This window comes from Xiphophorus maculatus, chromosome 20 (assembly GCF_002775205.1).
Source record: "Xiphophorus maculatus strain JP 163 A chromosome 20, X_maculatus-5.0-male, whole genome shotgun sequence".
Taxonomy (NCBI): domain Eukaryota; kingdom Metazoa; phylum Chordata; class Actinopteri; order Cyprinodontiformes; family Poeciliidae; genus Xiphophorus; species Xiphophorus maculatus.
Window position 1 is genome coordinate 30,615,114 of NC_036462.1, and position 22,413 is coordinate 30,637,526.

General features: G+C 40.8%; 2 protein-coding genes and 2 pseudogenes across 2 annotated transcripts; 2 read left to right on the forward strand and 2 right to left on the reverse strand.

Annotated features, from left to right (window-relative positions):
* Positions 1 to 108: 108 nt before the first annotated feature.
* Positions 109 to 5,611, reverse strand: LOC111612348 (annotated as a pseudogene).
* A 431-nt stretch (positions 5,612 to 6,042) lies between these two features.
* Positions 6,043 to 8,215, forward strand: LOC111605834 (serine incorporator 3-like). The gene is made up of 2 exons (XM_023324729.1): positions 6,043 to 7,033; positions 7,164 to 8,215. Exons 1-2 carry the CDS (start codon positions 6,840 to 6,842, stop codon positions 7,297 to 7,299), a joined length of 330 nt encoding a protein of 109 aa, XP_023180497.1. The 5' UTR covers positions 6,043 to 6,839; the 3' UTR covers positions 7,300 to 8,215.
* A 2,148-nt stretch (positions 8,216 to 10,363) lies between these two features.
* Positions 10,364 to 12,725, reverse strand: LOC102229987 (TP53-regulating kinase). Its single transcript, XM_023324470.1, has 2 exons — positions 12,442 to 12,725; positions 10,364 to 10,988 (listed from the first exon to the last, which is right to left on the reverse strand). The coding sequence occupies exons 1-2, from the start codon at positions 12,644 to 12,646 to the stop codon at positions 10,501 to 10,503; spliced, it is 693 nt and encodes a 230-aa protein (XP_023180238.1). The 5' UTR covers positions 12,647 to 12,725; the 3' UTR covers positions 10,364 to 10,500.
* A 1,514-nt stretch (positions 12,726 to 14,239) lies between these two features.
* Positions 14,240 to 17,392, forward strand: LOC111605814 (annotated as a pseudogene).
* The last annotated feature ends 5,021 nt before the right edge of the window (positions 17,393 to 22,413 follow it).

Sequence of the window (22,413 nt, forward strand, 5' to 3'; positions counted from 1 at the left end):
AATTGGAAGTATTTGGTTCTGGAGGCAAATATTTAGATCCAGTACATAAACTGTGGACTACAGTGAGAAAGTGACTGTAATCCAGAAAAAAAGAAAGCCTCGACAGAGGGCTGTTTAACAGCTTTTATTTGTGTTCAAGGTTTGTTGGGAATGTTACATTCATAATGGTTCTGGTCTCATTTTAACAACAACATAATAAAAGAAGATATTTTTTTTGGAAGATCCTTATTCTTCCATCTCCAGAGTGAATTCACAGTGATTGCAGAGTTTCTCCAGACAGATCAGGATCAAAGTTCTTGTAGTTTACGCAAAGGCTCAGTTGCAAAGGAGTGAATGATTAGATACATTTACATGATTTGGTTAGCTTGTTGAGGCACAACCAGAGTAGTCAGTATCATTACGTCTGCATCCAGCCACTGAGAAGTCTTCCGGAGATGCTGCCCTCTGCTGGAAGGGAGCTTAATACTCGATGGTCACTGCTTTTGTCTTCAGGTATTCATTCAGGGCCTCTTGACCTGTTGACAGAGACGCAGACAGCAACACACTCTTCAGTCATTATTTTGACTACTTCCCTTTCACACCCACTTAACCATTCCTACTCTTTCACTGCATATCAGTTCGTGTCGGCTCAAGTTTTATTACATCCGAACCCAGTTTGAGTTCTGAGTGACGCCGTAATCCCTCACCCAGGTCTTTGCCAAATCCGGACTGCTTAAAGCCTCCAAAGGGCGTGGCCACATCTGTTTTGTTGTAGGTGTTGATGAAGACAGTGCCGGCGTTGAGCCTCTCGCTCACATACAGAGCTTTGCTGATGTCCCGGGTGAAAACTCCTGAAGCCAGTCCGTACTCCGTAGCATTGGCTCTCCTCAGGACGTCGTCCACCTCTCTGGAGGACGTTGGGAGGAAGCGCATCAAACCAAACCATTCACATGCACAACGCAGCTTTGGATTTCAGCTTACCCGGTCTTGAACTTGGAAACGATCATGATGGGACCGAATGACTCTTCCTTAGCGATGTACATGTGGTCCTGCACATCAGTAAACACCGTGGGCTCAAAGAAAAAACCTGGAACCGCAGGAAAACAAAAGCGCAAATTTAAGAGCTGGATGAAGAGCAAACAGGACTCAGTCGCCATTCCCGCTCCTCCTGCTGCCTCACCGGGTCTCTGGACCTGCTTTCCTCCGTAGACGAGGGTGGCTCCCTCCTTTATTCCCATCTGACAGAACTCCAAGAGTTTGTCCAGGTGGGCTTTGTGATTCTGAGGGCCGTGGTCTGTGGAGCGGTCAACGGATCGCCAATCTTCATCTTCTTAACCTCCTCTACCTGGAAAAAAAGATAAACAGGATCGTCTTTCAAAGCTCAAATCAGGACTGTTCAAATGTAGCAAAGGCTCAGTAGCAAAGGAGTGAATGATTAGTAAACAAGTTTACATGACTGTGATTGTTTAGCTTGTTGAGGGCACAACCAGAGTATCAGTATTATTACTCTGGTCTCTGTGGATGTCTGCTGTGTGTCTCCATGCTGGCCAGTGATAGATAGTAAACCAGTCCGGGGTGAAACGTACCACTTTTGTCAAAACTGGTCATGGATGGTCTCCTCCACAAACAGCCGGCCAGCTGCGATGCAGTTCTCTCCTTTGTTGAAGAACACGGAGCTCATGCCCTGTAACGCAAACAACAGCCGGGTGTTAGTGCTGCCAAACGTAAACACAAGCACCGACTGATGAACAGTCCTCCGAAGGGACCGACCAGGCGCACAGCCTTGTCCATGTCACAGTCACCGAAGATGATGAGAGGGGATTTTCCTCCGAGCTCCAAGGAAACCTTCTTGACATTACTGACTGCACAGCTTGGGGTGAAGCAAGCGCACACACACGATGAGAGCAGTTATGTTTATTTCTGGGTTTTAAATTTCAGAGTGTTGTGTGAGGGCGGCTTCTCACCTCTTCATGATGTGCTTGCCGATTTCTGTAGAACCCGTGAAGCCCAGCTTTCGCACGTCAGGATGGTCAGACAAACGCGGCCCACCAGAGCGCCTAAAAGGAAGACGGAAGTTTCAGAAAGCGTCTCCGTCTTTCCTTTCGGGAATGGAACAAGTCTGAGATACGTGAGTGTACCTGAACCAGGCAGAATGTTAACCACCCCTTTGGGCAGTCCCGCTCTTGCTGCCAGTTCAGCAAACTTGAGCGCTGTAAGCGGAGTGGACCTGGAATCAAGAGGATGCGAAAGTCTGAAACACCTTCAGGGTTTCCCTCTCTCTTGGTCCGGAGTGTAAAACGTGGATCCTACCTGAGCTGGTTTGAGGACGACGGTGTTTCCTGCTGCCAGGCAGGCTGCGGTCTTCCACGCCAGCATCATCAGCGGATAGTTCCACGGAATCACAATGGCACACACTCTGACGAGAGCAAGGGGAGCTTATCTGGGCTGACTGACTGTAACCATCACACAGCACACAGACTGGAGATCTCCAGATGTACTGATGTCTCATTGAAGGCCATGTTTGCTGTGTGTCTCTCAGACTAGTTTATTTCTGCAATATTTTGACTGAATTTACTTGGTAGAAAGTGGCATAGGTGACACTGCTTCGGTGGTGGCTATATTCCGGGTCTTACACGGTTTAATAACCAAAAACATAATCATTTTGAAAATAGTTATCTACAAACAGGTAATATAACAAACACATTGCCCAGAAAACAGGCAATGGCTTTCCAAAACAGCAGCAGAGGCAGCTGCCAGAAGCTGACAGTACTAAGCTGTGGCAGCTTCCGGTGCCACTGGACGAGCCATAATTAGCTGCCACTGCCACAATTTGAGCTCAGCAGTTCTACAAGAAGTTCCACTCTGAGACCTGGTTTCAAAAAGTGCTGGTGTCAGAGATTCTGGTCACCCGAAGGGTTGTAAACAAATGGCTGGACGGGAATTGATATGTTACGGTTTCACTGATGGCTGACTCCATGTAAGCAGGTCTTATCTTTTTAAAAATGTTGATGGTATAAAGTGTATAATCGTCACAGCTGTGAACATCCAGGTACCACAGCAAGCCAGAAACAGTTCTGGGGGGTTTGAACCTCTGAACATCTTTCATGCAACTTGAATAAGTTCAGCATCTTGAAGTTATTCTTAGTGTTTATATGATTGTAAAAGTAAGTGGTAAATAAGGCATTGTGTTAAGAAATGAAAAAATATTTGAAAAAAAAAAATCCTCACCCAATTGGCTCCTTCTTGGTGAAAGTCAGATTACGATTGGGTCTGGCCTGGTTGATGGGAATGGTGCTGCCCTGGAAGAAAGTTACATTATTTTTAAAAAGGGGAAATTAGAAGTTTTAGTTACAGATGTGCAAAGATTTTTGTATCTGAAGATGGGATTTGGCTGATTCTTATAAAGTCAGCTGTCTTACCTGGATCTTGTCACACCAGCCAGCAAAATAACGGAACGTCTGGATGGACATGCCCACATGAGTCTTGAGGGCCAAAGTGTAAACGGCTCCAGAGTCCATAGCTTCAATAGTAGCTAACTCATCCTGGTGTTCCTCCATCAGGTCCGCCAGTCTGTGGGAGGAGTTGGAGGAAAAAGCAGAGTCTAGAATGCCAGGAATTATGTTTGATACTGTAAATCAGTCAGCAAGCAGAGCAGTCTGACAATGTCTAAAGTCTGTCAGCTTCACCTGCATACAATATGTCACCAGTGTTATGGATGAACGAGTTCAAATACATATGTTGATGACTAAAAGTCGCATATTTGACAACTTTGAAATGAATGATGCTGAATGATGGTGGAGACTGGGAAGGTAACGCAGATCCTTATTTAACGGCGCTCAGTTTGGGAGTGAGCTCAACGTTTGCATCGTGTTTTTGGACAAACTTTGGACACTTTCAGCCTCAACGTGGCTGTTCTGGGTTTTACCGCATGTCTTCCACCTGTCTCCATCCTGTTTCCTGCCCATTTAGTGTTCAATAAAGGCCACTATTGGCAAAAAAATCTATGTATTGTTATTTATTGAGGTCTTTGAATTTATTCTGATTTTTGAGTGAAGGATATCTGTGTTTTCATCTTGGACCTATGCACTCCTTCTACAGACAGGCTTAGCACGATAGATGGACGGAACTGGTTTATCTAACATCGTCCAACGGTCACAAAAAAAACATGCCTTATAAATATTACTTTGTCATTATAAGGCATTGTTCTGAGTTATTCTTTACACTAAAGTTTAGAATTAAGTAGAAACCAAGCTACAAGCCAGATACATTAAATGCTAAATGTAAAATGTAGCATACCTTAGATACCAAGCATCATCCAGCACTACTTACTTGTAGATGAGTCTTCCTCTGTCCCTTGGGTTCATCTTGCCCCACTCCCCCGATTCGAACGCCTCCTTAGCAGCAGCGACTGCTTTGTCCACATCACTGATCTGGGCCAGAGACACTTCACAGATGGCCTGTAAGACACATCACTTGTCTAGATTTGCTCGTCTCCTGGTGGCGGCGCGTCGGGAGTAGACCCATTGAGTTAGTTCTGATTTTTAGACTTTTGGTCATATTTTTTGGTTGAGACGACTGGACTGTTGTCTCTTCCAGGTCCGGATGCTGTGCAGTTGGAGGAATGTTTACTCTTACTTTCAGACAGTTGCTACGATGTGTAGCCATGGTAACAAGGTATTGTTATTTTTGGTTACAAGTGGGAGCAGCTGATTAGTGTCTCAAAAACTGAACTAGTACCTGAACTACGACCCCAATATTGGGCATTTCTGCTGCCCATTATTGAGCTGTTAGCATGGCATGAAAGTCGTGGTTGCTCAGGAAGGGCAGTTGTGGCTACGGTGTAGCTGAATGCTATCAGTGTGTGAACATGTGGATGACTGCGTGCAGCGTAAAGAGCTTTGTGGTCCTCTGACTTAATTTTATATTTATATTTATACTCCGGAGTAACCTCATAACATTGGAACCTCAAAACATTGTTCTGAGCTGTATGCAACGAAATTTCGTTCTGTATACACCCTGTGCATGCAAAATGATAATAAAGTCAGTCTAAGTCTAAGTTAAGAGCTGTACAAGTACTGCTACTTGTCTTTGAAGATACTTGGATGATATGAGTTGAATTTCCCAAAGGGCAACATTTAATTACCAGTACAGGTAACACAACCAATGAAAGAAATCAGCCAGACCGGCTCTGCTCGGTTAGAATCTCTCTTTAAAGAGGAAGATGTCATGCTGTTCATCTCTTACCGTGCCATCAGTGGGGTTGATGGTCTTGTAGGTCTTTCCGCCATCTGCATCCACAAACTCTCCGTTGATAAACAGCTGATGGGGGATCTTTACCGTCATGTTGTTGATGTTCTTTTCCACCTGGGAAGGCAAACCGTTAATGACTAATGCTGTCAGACATTGTTTCCTGGTGGGGGTACCGACCGCGTACATAGTCAACCACGAGCTCTTCCTCCCCGTCCTCCCCTCGTAGTTTCCTGACACACATCTGGATGAAATCCTGGAAGGTGGTGTTCATGTAGACGTCCTCGTTCTGCAGCTGGCAGGTGCTGGCGCGAAGCTTCACTTCCTCAACAAGCCTGGAGGTTAAGAGAGAGACTTGTATAAAAATATATATATAAAGCTTCCTTTAAAGAATTAATGTTAACAAAGACTTCTAGAATGTTAACTAGAAGGTTTTTTATTATTATTATTATTTTAGGATTTGGCCAATAACAATAGGATATCCATATCAAAGCTTCTTCAATGAAAGAAAAAGATGCTAGTAGATTTTTGTATTTTACAATTAACATACTGTTGTGACGCTCAAGCTTCATTCGTTCAATTTTGCAAATGACAATGAAAGAGTTAATCTTCCTATTAAGGGTAGAAAGCTGTACTTGTCCAGATTGGGGAAAATCAGCTTAACTGTGAAATAAAAAGCATATTGTGTCCTGAGTAAGTCTGGATGAAATCTGACTTCCTGGTTTGTCAATGTAGGAAGTTTAGTTTTGTAAACTTCACTCAGTACAATTTATGAAACTGGGCGGACTGGACAGATCGCCTAAAAACTTTGTGACAAATAATAAGGTGAAGGAAATCTAAATCGAAGTAAAACAAACAAAACATTTGCTATCCAGAAATGATTCATTTTATCCCTTGAAATGTGAAATAAAGAACAGTCTAGAAAATCAAACATCTGTCCAGACTCACTTCTCATTTTCCATACTTACATGAAGATTTTGATTGGCCTGTTTTGGACTCAATGACTGTAAACATAAAAACATTAGACACAGAGGTTATAGAAACTGATGAAGTTATATATATTATATAGCTGTTTTCTGTCCTGGCCTGTTTAGTTAGGTTAGGCCTGTTGAGGTTACTTTAGGTTGTTTTTTTTTTTAAGGAAAACATGAAAATATCTCACCTCTGCAGCAAACAAATTGCTATTAAGAATGTGTATCAATCAATGTTGTTGCTTTTAAACTGTTTCGTAGTTTGTTTTAAACTTTTGCTTTGGTGTGACCAGGTTGTCGTGTGTTGCATATTTCTGCCCAGGTCCCTTTTGAAAATGAGATCCAGCTCTCAATGGGTTAAATAGAGGAAATAAAAAAATAATAATTCCAGTTTCACTGTTATCATAATTTATTGTGTCCACGCACCTTAAGCACCTTATTTGGCCGTGTGGCAGTTTGACGCCAAACAACGCGAACAGTCTACGAGAAAACTGGAACATAATACGTCGTCGTGCCGTTATGTTACAAATAATCGTGGTCATGTGAAATATTTCGTATATATACGATATATACCGATCGTCACCGATATCTCTTGTCCGCAGCATACGCTCCTCCAACACGAATCAGGTGAACAAGTTGACCATGGCCTCCAAGCAGTCGACTGTCCTCATTCAGGGGTCCGGCAGCAGCGGCAGCGACATGTTGGAGGGCCCCAGGGGGCCCCGGCGGGCGGAGGACAACGAGCAAGACATGGTCCAGTACAGCTACTCCTTCTTCCACTTCATGCTCTTCTTAGCTTCCCTCTACATAATGATGACACTCACCAACTGGTACAGGTCAGTGACCCCTGCACTCTTAAACATTTAGCTCGACTTTAAAGTTTTCATTGGGGACAATTTGTTCACCTGTTGTAGAAATGTCTCATTAGAAAACTTATGTCTTTGTGTGTGATTTTCCATTTCACAGCCCAGACGCAGACTACACCATAACAAGCAAGTGGCCAACAGTGTGGGTAAAGGTCTCCTCGAGCTGGTTGTGTTTGGCCCTTTACATTTGGACCCTTGTGGCCCCTATGATTTTCCCCAACCGAGACTTCAGCTGATGCTGTGACGAGGGACAGAATAATTTCTTGTGGAGATGGACCTGGAACGGCGGATCTGTCTGACCAGGATTTGTTTGTAGAGAATTGGCGATCAGGTTAAGTGTGCCAAAAGATGAGCAATCCACGGAAACATCTGTTGTGTCATATACAGCTTGGGGTTCTCCTTATGTACCATTTAAAGGGTGTATCTCTGCACTATGCATTTATTTATTTATATATATATCTCGTTTGTGTTTTTGACCTTAAAATAAGAAGTACGCTGCTCTTAGGGAAGACAAAACCAGAAATATGACATGTATTTTTGAAGAGCTTTACATACACCTAAGAGAGAATAGAGTCTAACAAGAGAATAATAACCCAGAAGTCAACATGAGAGCCTAGTGGCTTCCTGTAGTCAAGAAGGGGAAGTGGAGAACTACAGCCAGATTAAGTTAGGATTTTTATCAAGATTTGACAGCTAATAATCAGAAGGATAATGTTACTTGGACACGTGGTGATGGGCTACTGCTGCACGTAGGCAACGCCTGATACTTTCACGGCCTTGAGATGTTGCTCAAGGCCGTGGGACTGAGTCTATTCCCTCGCTCCCTTCCTTCCAGACTGCTTTCAAACTAGTTTATGAAATCAGAAACACATGGCAGTTTCTGAGTTCAGAAACATGCAGCTTACAAAATATTCTATCCCAGACATGATAACGAGTCTTATCGGCCGCCTGGTGCATTCCACAGAGCTATCACTCCTAAACTGCCTGAGACTGGCCGCACAGAGCTCTCCCCACCTGTCTTATGACCCTGCACAGAGTTAAAATAGCAGGTTTAATGACCCGAGATTAACACACATCCCATACAATATTTTCAGACTCAAACATGCTCAGTTGGAAGATTAATACTTGAGCACCAACTATAAAGCCTTAAAAATGCAAACATTTTAAAAAGATTTCAAAAAATAAATAAGCATTACTTAGCCTGGTAGGGGCACAAGTAAAGCCTGGTGACCCGCCAGGCTTATAATAGACTGGGGGAAACCCTGTTATGCTCAAGATTTTTCTGATTAGTTTTCATGTTTTTTATATAGTGATCTACAAACATTTTCAAATGAGTGTATGTGGCCTACACACTTTTAAGAATAGAATAGAAGTACTTTATTCATCCCAGCAGGGAATGTGATCTAACATGAAACGCCACTAATTATACTAATTTTGGTTAAATTGTGGAATATTGCATTTAATTTAAAATGCTCTAATAATTAGACTATGCGTTGATTAAATCGTTTTAATCAAAAGATTTAATTTAATCAAAACAATTTAATGTTTTGTTGTAGGCGAAAGCATTAAATTGAAGCCTACTAGAAACAACGATAACTCAATCTAATATTTCCACTAAACAGAGTCTGGAATGTTCAGAGTCAGCTGCTGTATTTTTTGTTTTGTGAGATGAGAAAACCGTTTGTGTACATGTTGAGAAGAGAAATATATTTTAATTAACAGCTTTATGTTTTTCCAGGGTTCATCATTTAAATGACTCATTAATGTACCCAATGCCCGTGTAAACAGACATGGGGTCTTATGGAGAAACCCTCACAGGAGTGATATTTACAATTTGTATGATTATTATCAATAATAATAATAGAAATGATGGTGATATACATTTTTTGTCAACTGCCTGTGAATGATAATTTGACAATTGTTTGTTAACCTAAAACACAAGAATAATGCTTCATTAAAAAGTGTTTTTGATATTCCGATTATCGAGTGATCTTTGATCAATAATTTTGTCTTTTCAGTGGTTGGACTGTCAGTTATTTGACTTGAAGCAGTCAAAAGATCCTATATATCCCTGTAGATATGATAAAGTTTAACTAGTAATAAATGCCAAGGGCAACTATTGGTAAGTAAAGTTTATTTATGAAGCACCTTTCACAGATATAAAATCACAAAGTGCTGTACAATAAAAATCCATTTTAATTTTTTATTTTTAATCTTTATTTTACAAGGATAAAAAACCCAAGAAAGCAACAAGAATGGGAAATCTCTCTAACAGAATGACCAAAATTAGTAATTCAGATCCTGCATTGGAAAATTACATGGTAATATTATTACCATGTAATGACATGGTTATTACCATGTAGTTACTTTTCAGTTTTATTTTCAATAATTTTTTTATGAGACTGAAATCAATAAATGAAGGGTTTTCGTGCAATGCTAAATTAGAAATCAATTACCTTTTGGATTGATTAACCTATTGGAGTGATAGATCTAATAGTATTTTGTACTACCAAGATGGCAGCCTAAAACCCATCACCCTCACTGGTTGTTGGCTTAAAATGGACATGCAGAAGCTAGCAATTCTTTGGTTTAAAACCCTCTTTAAAGTCCACGTGTACTTTAAACACCTTAACAGCAAAGTTAATTGTTTATTAGCATCAACATTAGCAGAGATTTTGGCTTCTACCGTTAGCGGATAATGGACTCAACTGAGGTTAGTTAAGGGTTATTTTATGTAACCGAGTAATAAGAATAAAAAGCTCATGTTGGATGATTAAAATAAGTCAATAACCATCTAAAGTGCTTAACACTACAGACACTTCAGACACTCAAAACAATATTCAAATAATTTATCATATCTGCAGTAATTCCTTCAGTGTTGATATCTGTATTCCTGACAAGTTCCTGTTTTGCATTAAATTATGGAAAATAATATCACTGCTGCTGCGTCGTTTCTCAACCTCATTCCATTACGGTTTTCCGTGGTTTCTGTGGGAAATTTGAACACTTCTGTAAGAATAACAGAACAAATAGTTTTCGATGCTGTTGAAGCTCTCTGCAAACCAGGAATTTGACTTTAAGACTCCTGCTTGTTGACCACCCAGCCTCTATTCCATGTTAATCAAATTTATGCTCTTTGGGGATGAGTCTGATCTATACACTGTAATTGGATCAAAAGGTGTGGGAACTTTTATCCACACCTTTCTTAACACACAGATCCTATCAATTTCTATGGAACAATAAACAGAGGGAACCTCAATTTGCAATGTAACATTCAGTACGGATAAAAAGAAGCATTAATAACTTGCAACATTTTATTAACAAGTGTGTTTGTTTCATTTATAGCACAGCATCATACAGATTAATAACTTCACCCTGTCCAATCGTTGACCACTCGTCTGAACCTCAAAGTAAGTGTTCGTCCGTCCACCTCATGATCACCCCACCATGGACCTCTTCCTCCCTCTCAGCCGTACCTCGTCAAGCTTTTTGATGACTGACGCCGACATCTTGGAAGTGGCAGCGTAGCTCTTTAGCAGCTTCTCAAACAGCATGTCTGTGTCGGGGTGAGTACTGAGAAAAGCCTTCTCCAGGACAAACAGATCCACGCCCTTGTCCTCGGGCAAAGCCGAAATGTAACTCAGGCCGAAGTCGATGAAGACGAGCTCCGGTTCCGTGGCCTCTGGCCGGTGCCTCAGCAGCATGTTGGAGGTGGTCAGGTCGCCGTGGATGACGTTCTCGTCGTGCATTTTGGCTAAGATCCGACCGACTCTCTCGGCTAGCTCGTGCAGACCTCGGTCTGCGCAGGAGTCGCGCCGCTGAACGGAGTTGATGTGGTCACGCAGAGTCGAGGAGCCAACGATTTCCTCCAAGAAGATGCAGTGGTACTTGTAGTCCACGAAGTAGACAGCTGGAGCCGGAATACCTGATGAGGAAAAATAAAACATGGTCAAGTACATTACATCAGTCTGTAAAAAAAAAAAAAAAAAGAGTTTTGTTTGTGTTTTGTTTTTTGTAAAACTATTTAAAAAAAAAAATTAATTCAATCTGAATATAGAACTCAAAATATTGGGACAAAATTGGGCAAACAAAAACTGACAGTGAATTTTCTTAAGAAAAGTTTATTTATGAAAGACAGCAACCTAAGAGGTTTATGTGTTGCTATATTTCACACATGTTTAAGTTTAATAAGGTGAGAGAAGAAATTAAATTCTGTTTTTTTTAATTGAGCATATAAAACATAGCCTTTCATGTTATGAAAAGACGGTCGGCCATCTTGATGCAATAGAAAACTCGGGTTTATAGGAGAATGGCCGCTTATCAATTAATCGTTAGTCAATTGATAAGATCAATCAACTGCAGATTAACTACATGGATGTTTACTTGGAAGTTTTGTTGTTGTTGTTGTTTGTCTACTTGTTTCGACTAACTGTAACGCTATTTATTTATCTATTTGGGCAGAGACCACGTACAACATTTCATCAACCTTTTAAAAGAAGAGATGCCTGATACCAGGCTATAGGGAAAACACTAAAATATGATTTAACAGATCATGGTTTAAAGCCAGTCTACACACACACACACACACACACACAAATGTGTGTGATCAGTTACGTACATACTTGATAAGTCATTCAGATCTCACTAAAATCAAGCACACCAAACTACAGACCAATTCATGAAATAATTGATTTGCCTTCATCAATAATGAATACAAATCTGCTTATTTATCAGACATATTTTTGCCAAATTACTAGAACTTTGTTGATGGTCCTTAAGGGAAATACTGCGTTACGGAGGCACTTAAACACATGATATGAAAACATCGCTGCATGTTCTTTTGTTGTTGTTGTTTTTTTGTTATATATATGGGCTGAAGTCCATATATATATATATATATATATATATATATATATATATATATATATATATATATACAGTACAGACCAAAAGTTTGGACACACCTTTTAATTCAATGAGTTTCCTTTATTTTCATGACTATTGACATTGTAGATTCACACTGAAGGCATCAAAACTATGAATAACACATGTGGAAATATGCACTAAACAAAAAAGTGTAAAACAACTGAAAATAGCCCTTATATTCTAGTTTCTTCAAAGTAGCAACCTTTAGCTGTGATTACTGCTTTGCTCACACTCTGCATTTTCTTGATGAGCTTCAAGAGGTCGTCACCTGAAATGGTTTTCACTTCATAGGTCAACCTGCCCTGTTAGGTTAATAAGTGGGATTTCTTGCCTTATAAATAGTCATGAAAATAAAGAAAACCCATTGAATTAGAAGGTGTGTCCAAACCTTTGGTCTGTACTGTATATATAAACACTGGGTGAACGTCTGCCGAACTTCACCGAGGACCCACCTGCTTTTCTGCAGCGCAGGATGGAGCGGACCTCATGAGCTGTTCTGCGAGAGTTCAGCTTGTCGTGCAGCTCTGGATGTCGGTAGAGTTTAGGAAACCTTTCTTTGATTATTGTCGGCTTTCCTAAGAACGCTGCCCGATACAAGCGAGCTTCCGCTCCTTGTTTGACCAACTCCGCCGTAGAGAGAAACTGAGGGACCGCCATGACGCTCCGACGGGTCCACTCGGAGAATGTTCCTCCTTCTTCTTCTTCTTCTTCTTCTCCTCCTCCTCCTCCTCCTTCTTCTTCTTCTTGGATTTATTGGCGGTTGGCAACAAACTTTTAGTAGCATTACCGCCACTTACTGGTATGGAGTGTGGTTCGTGATGGTCTATCTATTTATATATATATATATAAACTCCTACTACTACTACTACTAATAATAAATGAAATAAATTAAATAAATCCTACCTATACATATAAATATAAATAATTTGTAATGACACTTGTTCTCTGAGCTACTGCTGTAAGTTTCATATCAACAGGACAATAGACAGGGGATGCAAATATTGGCTGGCTCAGAAATTAAAATGCATCCTCCTACATTAATAGACTAGACAGTAAAGGATGATATAAAATGTTCTATATAACGGGCTTCTGTTTTGTAATGCTTTAAGCTATTATGGTGTTAAAAGAAAAAATCGGGGGAATTTCAAACCATCTGCGGAGAACATTTTCATCAGACACTGAAAAACCTTCGACTCATACAGTGTGTCTCAATAAAGGTGTAAAAACCGTATTTATTTCAAATAATCTGCGAAATAAAAACCCACCGTTTTAGGGCTTACATGGTTAAGAAACGTGATAATGTTACGAATATCTTTAAAAGTTTCGTCTTCGGTCATATTTCAGAAATAATAACGCCTCGAATCAGAAACGAGGTAAAACAAGAAACTTTTTTTCTTCGCCGTTAGGCACTTTTAACAGCAAACCAAACGCGACGTTTCGGTGAGGATCAACCTTCTTCAGGCCGTTTGCTGTTCCAACTGAGGAACTCAGTGCAACAACAACTATTTATAAACAAAAACTCCAAACTTCGAATTTACAAAGTATTTACAGTCAGCCGGGCTCTGATTGGCCCTTAGGATTCATATTGTAACGTCATCTGTATCCATGAGGGAGGATGAGGATGATGATGTCATCATTCTGGGGAGGACAGAGCTGCAGACACACACTCTTCTGTTTCTGAATCTGTTGTGGGTAAAATGTGTTTTTCCTCTAAACCCTCCACTAGAAACAAAAATATAAGATCCTTATTTCAGAAGAACATTGCTACTACACCTTATGTGACCCACTACTGGAGACAGTTTTTGTTTCTGATATCAAATGGTCAACGGTTTGGACTCTCCCCTCCAAATACTTCGTTAGGAACAAACCTTGTGATGTGTGCTTCAAACTTCTCCACTGGTGCTACCCTGCAAAACAAAACCTGCCCCAGGATATAGACCGTAGCTGCTCTTTCTGTAATTTGGACAATGAGACAATAGTCCACTTATTCTGGAGGTGACCCTTCGCTGTCTCATTCTGGAAAGACTTTGTTTATTATATTCAATCTCATATTCTCAATAGTTTTTCACTTTTATACACAGATGTACTTTTTGGTTTCTACAATGTCTGTCCTGCTAATAAGAATCATTTTTATGTAATTAATCTATTGTTAATTCTAGTTAAATTTCATATTCATAAATGCAAATTTTCTGGCACAAAGCCTCTATTTGATCTGTTTTTATCTGAATTACAACACTATGCAGGGTCTATATGGACCTCTACCAATCCCAGGGCTGTGGGGAATCTGGAAGCCCTGAAGTTCGTTGGTTGTATTCCCTGAAGCGATGCCTTGTGTTTGTTTCTGTTTTGGCTCCTTGTGTTATGCTTTCTGTTGTTTTTTTTCCCTTGTATCCCCTGGCACTTTGTTTTTCTCGTTTTCCCCTTTTGTATACATTGTATTAACATTTTGATGCAATAAATAAAAAATAAAAAAACTCCAGTAGCAGCACGGGTCAGCACGACGTTGGATTTCCATATTGGATTTAACATTGCATTTCTTTCATAGCTTTTCTGATACATTGGTTGGACAGTCAAAATGTCGCCATTTAAAACTGATTTTTTTTAACAATATCCCAAATTAAACAAATGCTTATCTTGGCTCTGGATTGGCTAAACACAGTCAGAAAATACAGGAGTTCTTCCACGAGACCAGCAACACCAGAAGTATGTGGCAAGGCATAAAGGCGATCACAGATTACAATCCATCCTCCCCCCAGTGGGTGAAGTTGATGCTGACTTTCTAAATGGACTCAATAACTTTGTTGGGAGGTTCGAGGCACTGAACAGTACTCCAGCAAAGAAAACTGTTCCCCACCAGGAAGAGGAGGCACTCTGCCTGGACACAGCCGATGTGTTGAAGACTCTGAAAAGAGTCAACCCACGGAAGGCCCCAGGCCCCGACAACATACCTGGGCGGGTGTTCAGGGAATGCGCAGGTCAGCTGGCTGGTGTCCTAACAGACATTTTAACACCTCACTGGACCAAGCCAAACTGGACCAAGCCACAGTGCCAGCCTGTCTCAACACTGCCTCCATCATTCCGGTGCCAAAGAAACCTCAAGTCACCTCTTTCAACGATTACCGGCCTGTGGCACTGACTCCCATCATGATGAAGTGCTTTGAAAGGCTGGTAAAAGAACACATCGTCTCCAGACTCCCCTCCACATTCGACCCGTTCCAGTTTGCCTACCGCCGAAACCGCTCCACTGAGGACGCCATCTCCTCCGCCCTACCTGAGCCTGGCTCACCTGGAGGAGAAGAACACTCATGTGCGGATGTTGTTCCTGGACTTCAGCTCAGCGTTCAACACAATCATCCCACAGCATCTGGCAGGAAAACTGGGACACCTGGGCTTCAGCACCCCCCCTGCGCAACTGGCTGCTAGACTTCCTCACCGACAGATCTCAGTCAGTCCGGATCGGACAACACACCTCCGATGTCATCGGGGTCAGTGCGACGTGTTCTCATCCGTCTCTTCCTGACCCAGGACCATCCCACCAGAGCAGCAGGCCGAGGTAGATGAGCTGGCTGCCGCTCTCTCTGAGCTGCAGGCCACCACCGTGCATGAATACCAGGAAGTGGTAGGCGCCGACACGGACACACACGGTCGAAGTTGTGGTGTGTAATTGTGTGTTCAGTTGAAGTCTGACACTGTCGTTTTCCTTTCAGAACGTCAAAAACGAAAACATTGCAGAGTGGAAAACCAAAATAGCAGAGAAGACGCAGAAGCTGGTATGTGATCCAGACTCGTATGTCTAAGCTCGCCGAGTCTCTGCTGTGTCTATAAACGTGTACATGTGTGTCTATTTGTGTTTCAGTCCCAAGTGAAGGTGGACGTCATTAACCTGAAAGAGGACATCACCAAACTCAAGTCTCAGATCGTGGAGTCTCCAGAGGAACTGAAGAGCCAGAAGGAGAAGATGAAGGAAGCTGTGAAGAAAATCAAGAACTCCATAGTAAGTAGGAAAATGTTTGGTCTGCAGATGTAACTCGATCTTTCCTGCGTTGCACTAGTTACTAGGATTAAACCGTCTGTTATATAAAAGTATATAACAATCTAAGGTCAACTCTATAAATCTATAAACTGGATGTATTTGGGTGAAAAATAACCAACTTCTGTAGGACAACATTACAAAAGGTTTGGGCCTAAGAGCACAAATGACTGGACAAAACCATGGCACAGATGAAGAAAAGATAAAGACGGGGAGCGCCTGATCTTAATGTCACATCATAGCAGTTTCTGAAGTGTTTAGTCAAGCATAAGAACAATCTGAGTAACAGAAGACATTTTGTGTAATTAGAATAACATAGAAATACAACCCTGTTACAGAATAGAGCCAATATGTTGGGATTTCTCGCACACCCGTTTAATTTTTTAAATTTTTAATTTTTTTTACTTTAAGGCAGAAACAGACGAGTATGTGGTGGAGATGCAGAACAGGGTGCAGAGCGTGGCCCACGCTGAGGCCGAGCTCCAGCAGATGAACAGCCTGCTGCAGGACCTGGAGAGCAGCATGAACAACACCAGGCTGCGTCAGGAAGAGGTACGCTCCGCTCTTACATCCACCTGGGTGTCGGGTTTCAAATTCCTAAGCTTCCATCTTTTTCAGAGACGATCCATCTGACTGAGCTATCGTTCGGTGTTTAGATGTTCGAAGCTAGAAGAGACATGCCTGCAGCCAGAAGACGATTCTACAAAATAAACGCCACACGTTTCCTATTTTTATTTGTAAAAACATTTTTCCATTCACATAACAGTTATTCAGTCACTTGTGTTGCTCTGCTGGGTGAAACCCCAACAAAACGGTTTGTGGTTGTGGTATGACAAAATATGAACAGAACAGCTGTCAGAGTGGGGAAATGTGACCTAATGTTCACTATAGAACGCACACAGTAGAAGTTGGTAAAGGGAAAACAATATTTAAAGGTTGTTTTTTTTGTTTCTAATGTTGCATGTTAACAGTACCAGGAGCTGTTGATTCAAAGCTAGAAGATGCAAAAGGAGCTGAAAAGTCTGTGCAGCGAGGAGGTCCAGCTGAAGCGGGCTCTGGGCATGAAGCTGGATAAGGAGTGCAAACAGAACATCCGCAGGCAGAAGAAGAGAGAGACGAAGGAACACCATGTCCAGGAAGTGCTGGGGTACCGACTCAAACGTCTCGACCCGTAGAGTTAACCTGAGCAATGCGTTCGTTTGGCAACCTAACACCAGCTGTTCTCCAGGCAGTGCAACCAAATCCACCAGAAACGCGAGGAGATGGCGGATAAGATCCAAGCGATCATCGGAGAGACCCGTCAGCTGAAGGCCAAGATCAAGAGCCTGAGAGACGTCTGCAGCAAAGAGACGGAGAAGGCCCAGGTACGTTGATGATAGGCCCAGGTACAGCCTCTGACGTTTAAGGGCGAAAGCTTTGCGGGGCTCTAGAGGTAGGTAATTTTAAAGACACACGTGAAAGTGTGACGTCTAAAACAAAGTTTTGACATTAAAGCATTTCTATCAACAGGACTGAAGTAAGGAAGAGAGAACATCCAGAAACATTCAAAGAAAAGAAATCCGAAAGCCTAGAGAACTGTTCAACTAAAGAAGCAACATTAACGTACAGTACTGAAACGAAACAAAATGACAAGCACAAGATCTTGTATTCTTCATTGATGACCCTTCCTTCCACTGCATCATCGTACACCTCCTTTTCAGCCATGTCCCAAACCTCACAATGACACAATGGACAAAAACAAAGGAAGTCGCAAACTGCTACTTCTTAGCAGATCCGTGGCTAGTTGTCAGAGCTGAGCGTCATCACTCACTCTAAATTTTGCTCACTCTAAATTGCGTGTCAATCATATGAAAACCTTAAAAATCATAAATAGGCCACCCATTCCCTTCGTAGCTATGTGCTTTTAAAATGTATGGTGATTGCGCCCTCTACTGGTGATTACGGAGCACTGGGATCAGTCAGACTGTTGGTATTGGAATAATAGAAGCAGCTGGGCTGCAGTACACTGCCGGTATCTCTGGCCCTCTCTGTTACTCATTGCTTCTTCAGTTGAATTGAATTGAATTCAAAAATACTTTGTTGATCCCAAAGTAGAGGAATAAAGCATTCTATCCCTGAAATTGTGATTCCTTAAAACCTGATGCTTCCAGTGTTCAGGTTCATTTTCTGTCTGAACACATAGGAAATCTTAAAAACTAAGTTTCTAGTTGTTTCCATCATTTATGTGTCTGTTAGGAGTGTTGAAATGGAGTTACAACAATGTGGGAAAAATAAACGTTTTCTCACCGAGAGAAGCTTAAAATGGCCATTTCTTAAAATCTGATGCCTGTTTTGAATGTTCAGATTGATTTAGTGTCTGAGCACACCACGAAGCTTAAAATGGAAGTTTCTAGTTATTTTTGAACAGACACATGTTTGTATGGGGTTAGTGCCAGTGGACGCCTTATTTCCATTTCCATCTGCCTCCTACAAACGAATTTGGAGTTGCTCTTTATTTCCCAAAGTTATGGGGGGAGGAAAGGAGAGAATCGATATTTCAGCTGCCAGAAATAATCCGTTCCCCCTCCCTAACATGGGAACAAATTAATTTTCCAGAAAGTCTTTAACGGTGCTTATTCCTCTCTTCATCAACAACGAATCCTGTGAATTTGGTGACATTTTATCATTATTTGCCAAAGTTATGAGGGGGGAATTGTATATTTTAGCCATCTGAAATAATCCGTTCCCCCTCCCTAACATGGGAACAAATTAATTTTCCAGAAAGTCTTTAACGGTGCTTATTCCTCTCTTCATCAACAACGAATCCTGTGAATTTGGTGACATTTTATCATTATTTGCCAAAGTTATGAGGGGGGAATTGTATATTTTAGCCATCTGAAATAATCCGTTTCCCCTCTATAACATGGGAACAAATGTTAAACAAGTCTTTAACTCTGTTTATTCCTCTCTTCATCAACAATAAATTATGTAAGTTTGAAAACATTTGCTCATTATTTGCCAAAGTTAAAAGGGGGAACCACATATTTTAGCTGCCTGAAATAACCTGTTCCCCAGACATAACATGGGAGATAATTGTTTTTCTCACAATCTCCTTTAACTGTTCTTAGTCTCCTCTTCATCAGTAACAAATCCTGTGAATTTGGTAATATATACCCTTTATTTACCAAACTTACTTGGGGGGGAACCATATATTTTAGCCACTTGAAAAAATTTGTTCCCCCTCCATGACATGGGACCTTATTATTTTTTCACAAACTCTTTAACTATGTCGATTCCTCTCTTCATCAACAACAAATCCTGTGGATTTGGTGACATTTGATTATTATTTTCCAAAGTTAAAGGAGGAGAACCAAATACTTTAGCCACCTGATATAATCCGTTCCCACTCTATAACATGGGAATAAATTAATTTACCAGCAACTCTTTAACTGTTGCTTTGGAAACATTTGCTCTTCATTTCACAAAGGTAAGAGGCTTTGGGGTTTAAACTATCTTTCCATAGCTACCTTATATTAAAGTCCTGTAAGGATAAATACCAAACATAGTTTTCAAAATGTCACTTATTAACCATTATACAACATACATAAACCAACACACCACAGCAAACTCAGGAACCTAAGGCAAACATGCAAAGTACTGATTTTACTGGTTTTAGTTTTTGCCTAATTGATGATATTGTTTGTTTTTTTGCCCCTGTTTTATTTATTTTTCTGCAGGCTGAGGTTGATGCTGCTGTCCAGCTGCTACTGAAGCTGAAAATGGGCTACAAACAGATGACTGGTCAGGACTACAAAGCAGGACGTCAGTGAACGATGCTGCGCCGAACAACAGAACGGCAGCAGATTTGGCCGGTGAGGACGACACGGTGGATCCATGGACCGTTTCAACCACCAACGCCAAGGGAGCCGATTATGACAAATTAATAAGTGAGAGTCCAGTTAGCTTTAAGTCTGAGGGGAGGGATAATCCACCGTGGCGGATTGATAAACAATGCTTTCTCTTATTTTATTTTATTTTGTATTTTTAGTGAGGTTTGGGAGCAGTAAAATCGACCAGGAGCTGGTGGATAAAGAAGGTTTGTGGACAGAAGCCCCATCACTTCCTACGAAGAGGAGTTTTCTTCTCACACACATGTTTGTTCTTCCAATTAATAACTGACAGATTAATCATATTAATGCAAAACTTTTCACATTATAACTATGAACTTCAGTGTGCTTTATTTTAGTGCATAATTTAGCATAATGTTTTACATCTTTTGGAAATAAAAATGATTTCCGATTGTTTTCAGCTCCCTCACTGCAAAAACACTAAACCTCACCACGTAGTTTTGGTCCAGTTTATTGTGCAAACATCTTAGTACATTTAGGATAAGACACAACTAACTTATGAGTAACTTTTCAGGAAGATATAGGAGCTTGTTTTACGTCAGTGATTCCTTAATATTGATGGAAAAAATACTAGATTATTTCACTTATAACTGGGGAAGAATGTTTTGTTTTAAGTATCATATTCTGTGAATGGAACTAATAATTCTTCAGCAATTTTAAGGAATTATTTACTTAAACAAGCTTCTATATCTTGCTGAAAAGTTTAGTCATTTTTGTCTTATTTTAAGTGTACTAAAATATTTTCACTAGAAACTGGACAAAAAGAAAAAAAAAACTTGGTAAAGTGTTGTCTTCAAAATTCAACTTTACTGATCCCAAAGGGAAATTAAATGTTGTTGTGAGTCATATAGATTTGGTTTATGATAACATTACCCAAACCACGAATTTCAGTAATTACATTCAAACTAATCAAACTCAATTTCTCAGAAAATAATCCTAAATAATAACTAATTAAAATGGATTTTAAACACAGAAATAGTCTAATTATGGTAAGGCTGAACAATATTACAATATCATGAAATAAGTGTCTTATATCTGTATCAATAATGTTTTTGTTAGTTTTTCTGTTTTCAATATTTGGAATACATTCTTGTTTAATCCATAGTTTTCACATCACAATGCTTTTTAATTTCTTTTTTTTATTTCTAAGCAATTATGAGGAATGGAGGTGAAACCAGAAACTGCTGCTGCGCAAGTGACTCAACAGGCTGTTGCTAGGTAACCAAAGAGCGAGAACATTATTTGATTCCACCAACCTTGCTTAGCTAGAGAGAGGTTGAGTTGGCGTCAGCTGGGTCAACAGGCCCGTTTCCCCTTTTTCTGTTTTCGGACACAATGTTTCCTTTTGACCTGTGGTCCTCGCACCCTGCTGTGCCAGTCCATTGGCTCCCCAGTGTGGATTTCAGCCTTGGTGACATATTACCAGCTGAACTGTCTCCAATAGCCATCAGCTAAGCCGAGCAGCGTTCAGCCGTAAAGTTTGTTTTTATTCAAACTTCAGCAGTTTTCTAGTTGTTCTGCTGAGGCAGTGACATCAATGTGTGACATCACGCAAATTGATGTCACAAAGAGCGATGCACACTTTGTGGAGCTAGAGGGCATCACAGAGCTGCACGCTTGAATTCTACGGTCATAACCATTGAAGAAGAGAGACAGAGAGCACGTAGTAGTATCCTAACAAGAGATTGAAAATGAAAGCTTTTCGAGATAAAGAGGCAAATTCTAACACACAAGTAAAGAAAATCATTGAGAAGTTTTTGGATTTGTCCAGAGAAACGGGATCAACAATGAGTCGCAGCAGTAAGACATCATCTTGTGATTCTGGAAAGGAAAAAGTACAACAGACATTAGCTGAAGAGACACAGAAGCCCCATGGAATATTGAACGAAGTTGGCATGATGTCCATTGTAAAACAGTCTCTGATTGAAAGAAATGAGGAGCTGAAGATGCAAGTTCTGAACATAGAACAAGCTGCATTTGAAAAAGACAAGCTTCAAGACAAAGACGAGGAATTAAACAAACTGTTGCACGTAAACAAAACGTTAAAGGAGAACAACACCACCCTGGAGCAGAATACCACTGCCTTGGAGAACAAAAGCACCTCCCTGAAGCAGAGAATCAATGCCCTGGAGAAGGAAAAAAACACCCTGCAGCAGGAAAAAACTGCCCTAGGGCAGAAAAGCACCGCTCTTCAGCAGAGAAACAATGTCCTGGAGAAAGAAAAAAATACGCTGGAGCAGGAAAAAACTGCCCTAGGGCAGAAAAGCACCGCTCTGGAACAGAGAATTAACACCCTGGAGAAAGAAAAAAGTACCCTGGAGAAGGAAAAAACTGCTCTAGGGAATAAAAACACGACTCTGGAACATATAAACCATGCCCTGGAAAGGGAAAGAAATACCCTGGAGATGGAAAACACCATTTTCGATGAGATAAACACCGTCTTGGAGCAGAAAAGAGCCTCCTTGGAGGAGAAAAGCAACTTCTTGGAACAGATAAACACCGCCCTG

Coding starts and splice junctions, on each gene's coding strand:
- LOC111605834 (XM_023324729.1), top strand. CDS start 6,840: ATGGCCTCCAAGCAGTCGACTGTCCTCATTCAGGGGTCCGGCAGCAGC. Junction 7,034..7,163: donor ACACTCACCAACTGGTACAG/GTCAGTGACCCC, acceptor TCCATTTCACAG/CCCAGACGCAGACTACACCA.
- LOC102229987 (XM_023324470.1), bottom strand. CDS start 12,646: ATGGCGGTCCCTCAGTTTCTCTCTACGGCGGAGTTGGTCAAACAAGGA. Junction 10,989..12,441: donor CCTGCGCTGCAGAAAAGCAG/GTGGGTCCTCGG, acceptor TTTCCTCATCAG/GTATTCCGGCTCCAGCTGTC.